We start from the raw sequence: 14458 nt of genomic DNA on the forward strand, positions 1-14458 counted from the left end.
CAGAACTAGATAAGTTGGAATCAGATCTAGAGGCTGCAACACTACATTATGCAAAGCACCCAACACACCAAACTTCACAAAGGCTGCGTCTCAAACAGCATGAATGCATGGCATATCAGAGAGAGATGGTCAAGACTAGACTGCAAGCCACACACCATAGGGTGTACGAATTGGGGGATAAGGCTGGTAAATTACAGGCCTGGTTGGACACAAAGGAGAAGGCAAACAGAAAGATTGCGCCCGCTGACTCATTGGTGTCCGCTCCAAGTGCCATAGTAGATATGTTGGCCGATCATTTCGAACACATATATGCCTCGCGCTCGGGGTTAACGATAGAAGAAGCCCATGAGTATATTAGAGATTTAGCTATGCCGAAGCTTACACCGGAAATGGCTCTGCTTTTAGAAACGGACCTTACGGTTGAGCTATTGGCTCCCTAGCCTCCGGTAAGGCAGTGGGACCTAACGGGTTCCCCATCGAACTGTATAAAAAAACGGTAGAATTGAAGGCCCCCTTTCTTTTAAATATGTTTCAGGACAGTCTTGAGACTGGACAACTGCCTCGAGATCAACGATTGGCCACCATAATTGCGATCCCTAAGCCCGGCAAACTCCCTGAGAATTGCAGCTCCTACCGTCCCATCTCATTAATCAATGCCAAAGCCAAAAATCTCGCCAAGCTCTTGGCGCTACGATTGACCCCCCCCCACCTATCGTCTGATACACCCTGATCAGTCTGGGTTCATGCCCCAGAGAAGCACTGCCTTTAACCTCAGGCGGTTGCAAGCGGTACTGGCCTGGAGATCCTCTATTCAAGAACCTGCGGTAATTGTCTCATTAGATGCAAGTATGGCGTTTGATGTGCTAGAATGGCCATATTTATTTGCAGCCCTGCGACACCTGGGTTTCGGCCTAAAATTCTGCGCTTGGATCCGTCTGCTCTATACTAATCCAATGGCGCATGTGGTGGCTAACTGGCACATATCACGAGACTTTCCACTGTCCCGAGGTACGCGACAGGGGTGTCCACTATCCCCATTATTATTTGCGTTGGCCTTAGAACCATTAGCAGCGTGGATCAGGTGGGAGCCCTCCATCCGCAGGCTTCGTTGGACCGACACCTGGGAGGTTCGCATATCACTTTACGCAGATGACGTCTTACTATACTTTGCCTCCCCTTGAAAATCCATCCTAGAGCTCCTAAATATATGTGAAAAATTCGGCCGGGTGTCTGGATACAATTAATTATTAATTGGTCCAAATCCGTGCTGGGGGGCCCGCCATCATCACTACCCTCTGATTGCCCGCTGCGGATTACAGACGAAGCCTTTAAATATCTAGGCATCTATGCAACACCTGACTCCGATGACTTTTATGTGAAAAATTGAAAACCCCCACTAGAGCGAAACTACCAAGCCAATTCTTTACTGGAATGGAAACAAGCTTCCGGGGACCGGTTTCTGGCATTGCAGCCGTCTTCGGCCCGGCTTGCTTGAATCCTGAACCCCCTTCCAGAAGTAAACAGGTAGCTACATTTTTTTTACCTTAACCTCTGTACAGATTTGAGGTTGCAGAGGGCTCAGTCTCTGGTTTCATTTGATAGGTATGTGTTGGTATCAATCTGCAACAGTATGGAACCTCATCTAACTTGATTTCTGAACCCCATCCACTGATGTTACTTGCTATATTTTAGACTTGGTTTAATACTTGTTAAGGTGTCTTTCCCCTGCCATATGTATGGTCGAATCATTTACCTTTATCCCATTATAATAATGTTGCTAAACAAGGTACGGGCCATTCTTTATTGTTCTGCTCCTAATATAAGGATTATAGGCATGATTTTCTGGTTCCTGTTTTACGAAAATCACGTTTGAGAACCAATCAGAAAGGCCTGGAGTTCCGACAGAAATAAGGTACTTTAGAAACTTGCCTAGCGGTGTTACATTTTATTAGAAAGGCTGTAAGGATTAGAAAAAGGTATAAACTAATTTCTTTATAAAGCTGATTCTGTCCCAGTTTTATATCTTTCAGATGTTTTAAGGTATGAAATGTTTTGAGTATTAATCTCCATGTTCTGCGGTTTGTATGATATTTACCAAGACCTATGCTTTTACGCTGTTTCCATATGTGATTTGCACTATGCATTTCTTGCGTTTTATTTCTTTTATGGCTGTTTGCCTAATAAAGATTTCTTTGGGTTGGACCTGATACTAGATAGCTCGTTAGGCGCAGCAAAAGAGTGCATTAACATCACCCCCTCAAAGACCACCTTAGTTGATAGCGACCACCCATATGCCTATAGTGAAGGGGAAAATGACTCCCATCTCCAGCATATACATCTTAAGGCAGATGCCCACATTGGAGCCCTGAAGAGACTATACTCTTCCTCTGGAAAGAGACATTTTCATCCTCTACTAGAAGTATATAGTGCAAAAATTCCTCCCATTTTACTCATAGTCCCTTAAATACATTCCAATAAAGAAATGGCATATTATAAATGTGAAAAAAAGAATCTGCTTCGAATGTTGTTGACCTATACCATAAGTTTACCTTTATGGTCAATTGCCCTCAAATGCTTTAATAAGCTGGCACAAGATTAGAAGATCTCTTTGGGTCTGCAGCTTAGTTTCCCAAATGTACCTCTAAATACTTTTCTGGAAAGGTGGTTGACTGTGCTCTGTCTGCAATTCATATGCAATAATAAGATTCTACTGGCCTTACTGGTGTGCAAGAGGCATAAGGAGTATTGCCACTTGGCTAAAAGCACATAATGGTTCAGTTACCTGCCACTGGCTACAATATCTACCTTATTGCTAACATTTAACATTATGAGGTCGCTCTGCTTGAGTAAGTTGTAATGAATTTCCCAGGGTTCAGTGAGTTTTGATGTATTCTATTTGGTCTCTGCACTCGTTCATTGAAGAAAAAGAATGAGTTTGCTGCCCTGTGGCTGTTGGTTATCCTAGTCAAGGGTTTCGAATGGCGGTGCCAACAAGACTCTTGGGTGCAATCTTGGGGTTCCCTCACCTCTAAAATATGTTGGGAATTGCAAGTTCGGTGGGATAAGGAAGCAATTTATCATGATCAGCTGCTCCTCCAAACTCTAAACATGTGAGCCTCTGTCTTATGAGATATTTATGAATTGGACATCAAAGGTATACACACCAAAATAATTTGGTAGCAAAGAAATATGTGGCATCCTGTGATTCTGGGCAAATCACTTAATCTCCCCGTGCCTAACAAAAATGAATGTGTGTCCTCATGTAACGTAACTGGTGCTATGTAAAGCGCTCTGATACCCGATTCGGGTCAAGTTCGCGCTATATAAAACTCTGCAAAAAAAATAAAAAAGACATGCTAATCACTGACCCGGAATAAAATAAAATATGCTGCAACAGAATGAGGGGTTTAGTTTAAATGATTATTTGTGTTATTTACATATTACAGTATTCATACACTGCACAGCCTCCTATCTTCTCATCAAAAAATGTCAAATGTCTCTCCCTAGAGTCACAATATTTTTGAGTAGTCTTCAGTATAACTCTTGACATTGAAGACCTTGGGATTAGGAGCAGAGCTTTTGTGCCGATGTGTGATCATGTAGTAGCTTAGTTTCCCATGACTGAAAATCTGTGGTGGTTTTGTTGCTGACTTTAGGAATAATAAAGAATTTGGTGGATGCAGGACATCTGCCAAAGGCAGCAGATGTCATGTCTGCCCTATTTAGAGTGTATAAATATAAATAAGTTCAAAATATAGGTGGAAAGCCCCTGCCACTTTTTAGCTGCCATTCAGCATCTATCACACTCTAAATCCACCTCTTGGTGTGCTGGAAACCTAGCACAGAGACAAATCAGTGAAATATGACCAGTTCAGGTGTACCCTTATAATAGGAAAAAAAACATTATATTGTGTTAAAAGAATATGAAAGATCACGTCACAGCTATTATCTTCATCTGGCTTTAGCTTTGACATGCCACACTGACATGGTTCACTTTTGTGGTTTGTGATAAAAATGAGTTAATGGGGTCATTTGTCAGGTCGGAGCAGAACATGTTATTGTTTAAAAAGTTTGTATTTTTTCACTTTTTTTTTATGAACTTATTTCTTTAGAATCAAGTGGAAAACGTCATTCAAATTGCCTCCTCTCACCTGATATCTACCAGGCCCGTGTGATTCCACTGCTGCTTAAGCTCTTTAAAGTCCATGAAGAACATGTGAGGATGGTTCTACTAACTCATATAGATGCTTATGGCAGCCTGTTCGCGAAGGAAGAGTTGAAAAATGAAATACTGCCTCAGGTAAAAATGCTATCTATACTCCATATTGTTGCAGGGATTCTGCTGAGTCACAAAACTATGCTTGGGATCATAGAACCTTAGTAGGAAGGGACTGAGTCATCCTACCACTGGAATACCCATGAGCCCGGGACCGACTAGCTATAGTGTCTCAATTGCCCTCCTACTCACTCACAAAGGAACAAGTGATTAGACACCCCAGAACACAACACTCCCAATCGTCTCAGGCATCGCGGTTACAGGGCATTCTCTTTCTCTCTCACACTTGAACTAGTCCATAATAAGATCTGACAGAGACACGAGGATAGATAAAAAAAATTCTCGAACAATCGTGCTCTAGTATGCGGTATACGTGTCACTACAAGTAGGAAAATGCCTAATACAAATGCAGTTAGTATAGCACGTTGTCCATAAATCTTAAATGGAGCTGTCATTATATACGACATTGTAGCCTAACCTCCCTCCCCTTCTACTGAAACAAAATGATTATGAATCAGAAGATCTCTAGATGTTAGCAGCAGACCCTATACCTTAGTATACACTGATGAAAGTTCTACATTTCAGGTGCTGTCATGATCTTTTCCCTGGAAAGGTCCCTCTCCAAGTGAGTGTGTTACTTATCTGTGCATTCCTATATGACAAAAATAGGTGTTCCCAAACAGCTGCATTTGCGTGTTTTGTCTAGGTGCTAGGGCCTGACCAGAACAGAACAAGAAGGGGCTTTGTTGTTCAACCTTGTTTATATGTTCAGACTAAATCCTAGGAAGTGCAGAACACAAAAACAGCATGTTCTGTGTGAAAGTACTGTGTGGCACAAAGCTAATTGTGTCTGTAGCGGAACATGCGCAAAGCAGAGCGCGGTCTAAAATGTGGTTATGCTGATATAGGGGAAAGGACAATGGGCCTGCACAGGACATATGACACCCTCCTCTTGGTCAGGATAGTAGCATTGAATGACGACAGAAATCAGTTGATGAGCAGAACCAAAGTGCATAAGCATTGCAGGTCAAGTGCGTCTGTGAAATATTGCATTGCCGAATGAGATGGAATGTTTTGTGCACAAAAATATATCCAATTACACCGTATCGCCGGGACCCAAGATGTAAGATGCCAAATCGAACAACATCAATTCCAGTAAGATATCCGAGCCTACATCCAATCGTGCAGGTCAAAGGCACAAATATGCTCCTTGTTTCCAGTTGTTGATGGGACCATCCAAGGACAACCTGTGTGGACTTCGATGAAACTGAGATCCAGGAGATGCTGTGTAGTTGCACAGGCACCACCTCCGGCCACTGGCCCAAACGCTGGGTTGTATAAAAGCCACATACCCAAGGAACAGTCCTGGTTACTAAAGGACCCATCAACAGTTCGAAATACAGGGCAGCATGAGATGGTGTAGCCAAGCAGATATCCAGGGCCCACTGAAAGGGGAACCAGATGCAGTGAAACACAGGTTGCAAACAGGTGTGAAGTAAGTATATCGGATGTCAGACAAAATTCAGCATCTAGAGGCACCATTCCAAACAATTGTTGCTTTCACTCACGGTACAGCTGCGTCAATGCCTATCCAGGCAGGACTACAGATGGAGCAGCCATTGTGGAATAGAAGGAACAGCACGATGATGGCGCAAATCAAGATAGGCAGCCGCGGAAAGCCATCAAATACGCTGGAAAGAATAGAATGTGTAAAAGCTGTGATTACTCCAAAAGTTGTTTGAAAAGAAGTCACAAGGCTGGAGCCATAAGTTTAAAAAAAGTGTGCCAGGCCCGCGGTATCGGAGGCATTAAATATTTCATGTATCATTTCCCCGAAATGCTGGGGGAGATTTGTGTTCAGTAATGATTGTATTTCACTAGACGTTTTCCCCACCTGCAATTTGAAGATCTTATGTGATGAAGTGAGAGCCATTTCTTGTTGAAACACTAAGTCTTTGATTCTACTTAGCTTATCGAATTCTGTTTTCAGGGTTGAAATGGAAGGTCACAACGAACTATCTACACTCCTATGTGGAGGGGGAAACTGGACGTTGTTGCAACAAGTAACTAATTAAGAAACAGACACCACGTACCAGATTCCCGCCCGCTGACCGTAACAGTCATTATTATTAAGAACAAGATAACTGCCATTTGAAAGCAATGTGAAGGTGGGATTAATTGTGGGAACCAGAGTTCCTTTCAAATAAGCCAGATTAGGGGCCGAAACATTACAGGCACCTTAGGTTTTTACTTGTTGACAGACTATCAGCCGTCATCAGCCTGGACAGCTTGACTCCAGTGGTGTGGAGAGCATGGGACTCACGTCTGAGCATACCCATCCCACTCGGGCGACAAAGGCAAAAACAACAGGTGATGGACAGAATGCAGAACATTGTCATACATTCACCCCAGTACAGAGCTCTGGGCTGCCAACACTTCCTGATTTGGAGTGTTGACAGCCAATTAGAATACAGCTCGTGCACAGCAGGGTGCGCGGATCCGGCGCGGCCATAGACATATATGTACTTTTAAATGTCGTTTTCTCAGGAACTACTGAACGGATTGACACCATTTAAGCAAAAGGCACAAGTCTGAACGAAGGACTACCTCTTTGCCAAATTTGGCGTAATTCCGTTCAGCAGTTCGGGCTGTAGCTGCGGCTAAAGGTCCTATGGGAAATTGCATGGGGAAAACACGTTTTGGGACCCCCCTTATTTCTCGGCCCCCGCTACAAGAATCATCCCAAGACTTTCAGGATAGGAGCGGATCGGAGCTGATCGTATGTTTTGAAAATTTCGTGAAGATTCGTCAATCGGTGCCAAAGTTATTGGGAATAGAATGTTGCGGATTTCCAATGGAAAATTAGTCCTAACTATATCTACCTACTGCCGACTGCCGGTAGGATATATATCTCCATATCTCCAAACACCTCGCTGTCACTCCACCTACAAGGAAAAACGAGCCTGGACCCAAGTAAGTGCATATTAAGTTTATTTGCCAAAGTCCGCCATGACACGTTTCTGCAGAACTAGCGGCCTTGCTCACATGACAATGCTTAGATGCAAAGAACATCAAAGAGACCTTGTCCAACAAAATAGAACAACAATGCATTTACACCGGCACACGTCCGTGCCATCATTGCAACAATTGCAATAACATTATAAAAGGGAACACCATCACCCACCCCATGAGGGGATTTGATATCAAACTGAGAGTTAACGCAACATGCGATTCATGCAACCTGATTTACCTATTGAAATGCCCGTGCGGCATGATTTATGTGGGCAAAACAACCAGAAGAATAAAAACCCGCATCAATGAACACAAGTCAAACATTAGGACCAAAAACCCTAAATCCAACATTGCTGTCCATTTCAGCGAGGCAAACCACAACATTGCACAGCTGAAATTCATTGTTCTTGAGATGGTATTTAAAAAAGAAGGAATGGACATTAATAAAACTCTGCTCCAGAGAGAAACTTCTTGGATTTATAGACTACAAGCCATGAGGCCTCATGGCCTCAACGACCGGTTGGAACTAAGCTGTTACCTATAGTACCCCTGGGGTACTTGATTCGCATTTTGCTACAATGATCTGTGTGCCAACGCTTGCACCTTCATAAGCCACTGTTTACACATGCATCTTGTTATCACAATGTGTTTGTCAACCTCCTAGACCCATCCATTCGTCACTGCATATACTTTGTGCACATCCTTAACATTTAACCTCACCACTCTAAGATGGCTGCCCGTCGGGCACCAACCACTTAGTCCGCTTTCGATTTCTATCACTACCCACCCCAGTTAACCTGAGCACTTCGAACTTTCCCGCGAATGATCCACACGGAACCTTTGCGGACTCTGCAACTTCGTCAGCCTTCCTCACGACCACTTTTAATCCACCCAGTAAGTCTTCCCTTCACTTCCCTCAAATTAATTACACCTACGTCGGCACCACGTTTCTTTAACGTCCGTGCTTTCACTTGTCATTCCAGATGACCTGATCGGAGGAATGTACCGCGACCGTTAACCGTGAGTCTTGAACTGCACACGGACCATGATTCTTGCATGAGCATGCTATCGTAATCTTCCACACACCGGGTTTTCTTTGGACTTATTCCTCTGTTCGTGACCAATGCTCCTTCACTCGTTTTAATGCCTGACGACAAACTACTATGCGCACCTCGTTTTTTTCAGACTTAGCTGTTACACATATTTAACACTTCTGCACCTAGGAGGTCCCAAGCATGACACAGCACACCCCGGGACGCATGAAACCCCAATGTTTGTTTATAATTTGATGTAATTTAAAGACATGATGTAATCTACAGACTTGATGTAGGACACACCGATGAGTACGTTATTTTGCTTTTTCTTTACAGTGCTCCTTGACAAAGAGCCAATGGGCTCGAAATGCATCGGAGCTCGTACATTTAACTTGAATGTCACCATTGAAAGTGGAAAATTAATATGATTACCGAATTACTGAGAACACATCAGTTTGAATTATATGATGAATAAACTGTGGATTACTTGAACTCATACAATTATCCTTTGGAATTGAATGTCTCTTGACAAACGAACCATTATAGTGTGCCCAAATGCAGGGATGCATTTACACTTGAGGTAATGCACTCACCCCTTCATTGACTACTTGGCGTACCTGGACAGTTACGTTACCTGCTGGTGCACCTTAAAACTTCCCGAATTGCAAAGCCTTCCACCTATAATCTCCCTTATCAGCCAGGTTGTGCGCCGTGCCAACACCTTTCCTTATAATGCTTAGACTGTACCTCCGCCTTTTAAAGTGCTAGTGGAAACACACAAACAATGGACATAGAAGACATATTTCCGCATTGTTTTGTATCAGTGCTTAAATGCCTAGATAAATTGTGACATATTTGATACTATATATAAAGTTGTAATGGCTGTAAAATACATAGGCATCCAAGAATCCCCTAGGGAAGAACCAACCCCCTCACCTGATGGTAGAGAATGAAGGACCCAGTCTCTGCTCCAGAGAATGACACCCTGCATAGTTTTGAAAACAATCATAAATGTTTTGGAAACAATCACAAATGTTTTCCCAAACAATGCGATCATACACAGCGGGCTGTTGGCCAAGGATAAAAAAGTGGTGATCCTTATACAGAATAATTATGCATTGCCTGAGGGCATGTTTATGTACGTCAGGTGCTGGGATTATGATAGAATACTAAGAGCCTGGTGTTAGAGACAGGTGCAAACTACTGGGTAAAAGGTCACCTGCTTCAGAACCGTTATTGTTGTGTGGATGGGACAATGTATGTAAAAAGGGGTATAGATGACAGAACTAGCCTAAAGGACATGACACAGGTCTTCCCTGGACCGGAAACAAGCATCCTGGGACCGGTTTTGGGGTAACACCCCTCATCAGCCAGGCTAGCTTGAACCCAGTGACAAAGTGAGGAAGGGACCCACGTCTGGGCATGCATACCATGCCAACTTGAGGCAAACAAAGCAAACGCAAGGAGATGATGGACGGAGCGCAAACCTTTTCAGACACTCACCCCCATACATATCTTTGTCAACGGGCTGAAAGAAGTTTTTCTTATGTGCGATTCCACTGCTGGGGTCAGGGTGCTTCTAGCCTGCCCCCTTTTTGAGTTCTAAACATTTGTTTTTCTGCTTTCTTATGCCTCAGTCTACCGAGGCACAAGATGGCTGCCAACAATTTCTGGTTAGGAGTGTTGACAGACAGTTGACAGCCAATCAGCATGCAGCTTGTGCTCTGGAAGGTACGCGCACCGTACGCGTACAGTTCACGCGCCTAGATATATATATATAAATATATATTTTTTTTCTTTTGATTTTCTCGGGAACTACTGGAGGGATTTACACCATTTGAGCAAAAGCGTGATCTGCGAATCAGACTCTACCATTTTGCCAAATTTCTTGTAATTCCGTTCAGCAGTTCGGGCTGTAGCTGTGTCTAATCGTTTTATGGAAAATAACATGGGGAAAACACGTTTTGGGACCCCCCTTTTTTCTCAGCCCCCACTTGACGAATCCCCCCAAAACTTTCAGGGAAGGAGCGGAGCGAGCCATCTTCTTTGAGAAATTCGCAAAGATTCATCAACCGGCGCCAAAGTTATTCCCAATAGAATGTTGCAGATTTCCTATGGAAAATAGGTCCTAACTATAACTACCTACTGGCGACCGCCAGTAGGTAATATATATATATATATATATATATTACCTACTGGCGGTCGCCAGTAGGTAGTTATAGTTAGGATTTTTTCTCTATGGGTTTTTTGAAAATTCTATGTCTAATAACTTTGGCGTTTGTGGACGGAATTGGCTGAAATTTTCAGGAAAATGGCACATTTTGTTTCTGAGCATCCCTTGAAAATTTGGGGGGGGGGGTTCGTCAAGGGGGGGCCGAGGAAAAAAGGGGGGTCCCAAAACGTGTTTTTAACATTGAGTTTTCCATAGGGCGGTTGGCCTCACTTTTAGCCCGAACGGCTGAATGGATTTGCACGAAACTTGGCAAAATTGTAGGGACTGGTAGCCCGATGTGCCTTTTGTAGGTCTCAATATATGTGCTCCAGTGGATTTTGAGAAATTAACGTTTAAAAAAAGATATATATCTGTAACAGCGGACTGGGCAGCGGCCCAGGACGCGTACTTGTCGCGCAACGGAGCTTTGTGAAGCGAAGCTGATTGGTTCTCCGGCGTCTGTCAACATTCCAAACAGTCCGTAGCGGCCGCCATCTTGTCTCTCGGTAGGATCGAGAGACAAGAGGAGGTCAAAACAAAGGGGGAAATAACTATAAGGGGGCATAGTAGATCCTCGCTGACCCCCTAGGTTTGATGTGGAGGTTTTAAAAGGGCCCCGCGGGGCAAAAAATAATAATAATAATCGAACGGCTGAATGGATTTGCACGAAACTTGGCAAAATATTAGGGACTGGTAGCCCGATGTGCCTTTGCTAGGTCTCAATATATGTGCTCCAGTGGATTTTGAGAAATTAACGTTCAAAAAAAGATATATATCTGTAACAGCGCTCCGCTTCGCGTAACGGAGGTTTGCGAAGCTGATTGGTCATTCTGTCACTGGGCTATAGTTGGGCTACATCTGGCTGATATTTGGGCTACATTTGTTTTTTTGTGTGTCTGGCGGCCATCTTTGGGCTACATTGGGCTACATTGGGCTTCATTGGGCTACATTCGGCTAATTAGCAAATAGCTCATCGCAAACTAGGAATGGTAAAGAATCGCTATTTATTCCTTAAAGTTCGCTATTTAGGAAATGCAAAAAACTTTGATGATACATATGGCGGTTCATCTCTAACAAGATAAGAAGCATAGGGATACATTTATGATGACTGGCGCATCACCAGGGATGTGTTAGTCATTCTGTGCCGCTGTTCCGTCACCTATGGTGTGCTGCATTTACAATGCGGCGCATCATGGGGCAAAAACAGCACAGATGCGTGATGTATCTGTGCCGTAAAGGTGGCGCATTGCTGGAGTTGTATCGCAAGTGTGATGAAGCTCCAGCAAGGGTCGGGGGTGCCCCTGTCGCAGGGTTTCTGTTCTCACACAGAACTGTGGGCAGAGGATTGGAACCTCGGCGAATGCATTGCTGGAGTTGTATCGCAAGTGTGATGAAGCTCCAGCAAGGGTCGGGGGTGCCCCTGTCGCAGGGTTTCTGTTCTCACACAGAACTGTGGACAGAGGATTGGAACCTCGGCGAATTAGGGTGTCCCAAAACTCACGTTAGTAATCAAAAACTCCTTAGCAAGCTAGGTACAGTGTCACATTGGATATAACAAACTCTCAATGTTTAGACAATCCAGAATATGAACTTATAGTACCTCAGGATACGTGGAACTCATGAACAGTCGGTCGTTATAGATTTCTTAGAAACCAGAACATGGAGTTAAGAAGAACAGATGTGTATTTGAAATGTTTATTTACTAATGCCGTCTTCTCAGGCGTAGTACCTTAGATAATAAAAGTACACATATTATCAGTAGCAAAATTACCAGCATAGTTACTAGTACATAAAAAGTGAATGGTGATAGTATGTTAACATGCTGTAAATGAATAAGAGTTAGCAACACTTATAAGCAGCCGCGGGCCGTGGAGGGAGTTACGGTGAGGCAGGGAGGCGGGGAGGGGGAGAAGCAGGGTGGAGAATACAAGTACACATATTATCAGTAGCAAAATTACCAGCATAGTTACTAGTACATAAAAAGCGAATGGTGACAGTATGTTAACATGCTGTAAATGAATAAGAGTTAGCAACACTTATAGCAGCCGTGGAGGGAGTTACGGTGGGGCAGGGAGGCGGGGAGGGGGAGGGGCAAGGTAGAGAGGGCTCCACCCTGCTTCTCCCCCTCCCCGCCTCCCTGCCCCATCGTAACTCCCTCCACGGCCCGCGGCTGCTTATATCTCACCCTCCCTAATACACATATTATATTATTTGCTAAGAAGGTCTCTTTGTGTTGGTTTAGGGCGTGCCCATACTTTAGTGTCTTAGATTTGAAGGAATCACATCAGCATACACCAGCTCTCTCTTCATGTGAACCGCATCAACTATTGTGTATGTGTGTTCGGCAAAGCAATATAAAACCCGCCTCATGCCCAGAATTGGCAGAAGTTGCACTTATGTTATGAGTATGAAGTCGTGGAGATCAGACCTCATAACAATTCTGTATCGTGTTGTTCTTGAAACTTTAGCACTCGCTGTACAGATATAGTTTAACAAGTAAAGCAGATAGTAGACCAATAACATATTATTCTCATGTAAACCACGATGAACTACTAGGTGGAAAGCTAAAGCAACAACTAAGTGTCTTGTGCAGAAGTTGCAAAAAAGGAAAAATGGCGTTTAAACCGGTAATGAGCCCATGCTAACTTAACACGGTGTAAAGATATCCAGGACCTAGATGACACCTCCCCATGATCCGGAAACGAACTGAATAAGATAATAGAAGTGCCATCTCATGAGAGCAGATTGCAAGTTTATATGTGGACGGTCCGCAAGGTAAAGCATTAAAAACTAGGAAAATTTAATGCTAAAGAAAAATAAAACAGCCAAGTACTTTATCGAGTCTTAAGCCAATAGGCAAGGTAAATAATAAAAACTTGACAAATAAGTCAATGAATTGTCAATGAAATGCTAGTACTCAGCATATCAAACATAAAAAAGGTCTATAACATAACTGTGTATGCAAAATAAGCTGCAACAGCCTCCAATAGGAAGTCACCGTCTTCATCCGAAAACAGTTCAGCCATCCAATTTAAAAGCGGAAAAGAACATACGTGCTCTCCCAGCACCGGATCCTCTATCACCATCAGAGGACAGCTCGGTGGGTTTTCAAGAAAGCTCTGTTCCAAGAAAGACTGTGCTGCCGCCAGTAAATTCCAGGGACCAAGTAGTCCATGCATCAATGCCACAGCCATAATCCTTTCGCCAGGACAAACCAACTCGTGAGTAATGATAGGAGTCATCAGCTGATTAAAGTCGACGTCAGGAGAAACCGGTCCGCAGAGACACAAATCAATGGCCCAATCGAAATCACAGGTCAGGCAGTGAAATACAGGCTGGACACAGGTGAAGTAGGAGAATCGAAAAGATAATCCATATGCCGTGCTTAATATCGCCAACGGCATTGTGCCATAATATTCTAGCATGCGATTGCGGAACAGTGTCAGCAGCTGCAGGGTGTGAGGTTGCATAGGAGGGACATCCATATTTAAAAATGTAAAAAAGCACAAGAGCGTCCGCTGGTAATGCAAGTAAAAATGGGAATCCACGAAGCACAGTGGAAAAAAATAGAATGAAAGAAAGCAGGGATGACTCCAAAGATTTTCTCAAATGAAGTCACGAGACCACTGGTAACAACTTTAAAAAAGTGCGCCAGGGACTTTGTGGAGGATGCGTTAAAGATAGTCGGAAACATGTTGCTGAAATTGAAAGGCAAATCTTAATTTAAAAGGGTGTGCACCTCTGTACGGGTGTTCGCTATGTGAAGTACGAAAGTTTCACGGGCCGAACTCAAGGCCACCTCTCTCTGAGACAAAAGAGCTCTTATTCTTGCCATGCCGTTGAAACGTGTCCCAAGGTTGGTATTTGTGGCCAGATTGAAAACTCCCTATGTTCATGTGTGGGAGGAAATAGAACATTTCTGCA

The 14458-nt window shown here is 43.5% G+C and overlaps 1 protein-coding gene across 1 annotated transcript in view; it reads left to right on the top strand.

The window, feature by feature from the left end:
- SCYL3 (SCY1 like pseudokinase 3) overlaps positions 1 to 14458 on the top strand; it is a 917463-nt gene that overhangs the window by 288247 nt on the left and 614758 nt on the right. The window contains exon 8 of the mRNA XM_078686597.1: positions 4113 to 4300. Within this exon, the coding sequence (XP_078542723.1) occupies positions 4113 to 4300 (188 nt within the window). The remainder of the gene's footprint in view (positions 1 to 4112; positions 4301 to 14458) is intronic.

The sequence above is a fragment of the Lissotriton helveticus genome, chromosome 1_1 (assembly GCF_964261635.1).
Source record: "Lissotriton helveticus chromosome 1_1, aLisHel1.1, whole genome shotgun sequence".
In the NCBI taxonomy this organism is placed as follows: Eukaryota; Metazoa; Chordata; class Amphibia; order Caudata; family Salamandridae; genus Lissotriton; species Lissotriton helveticus.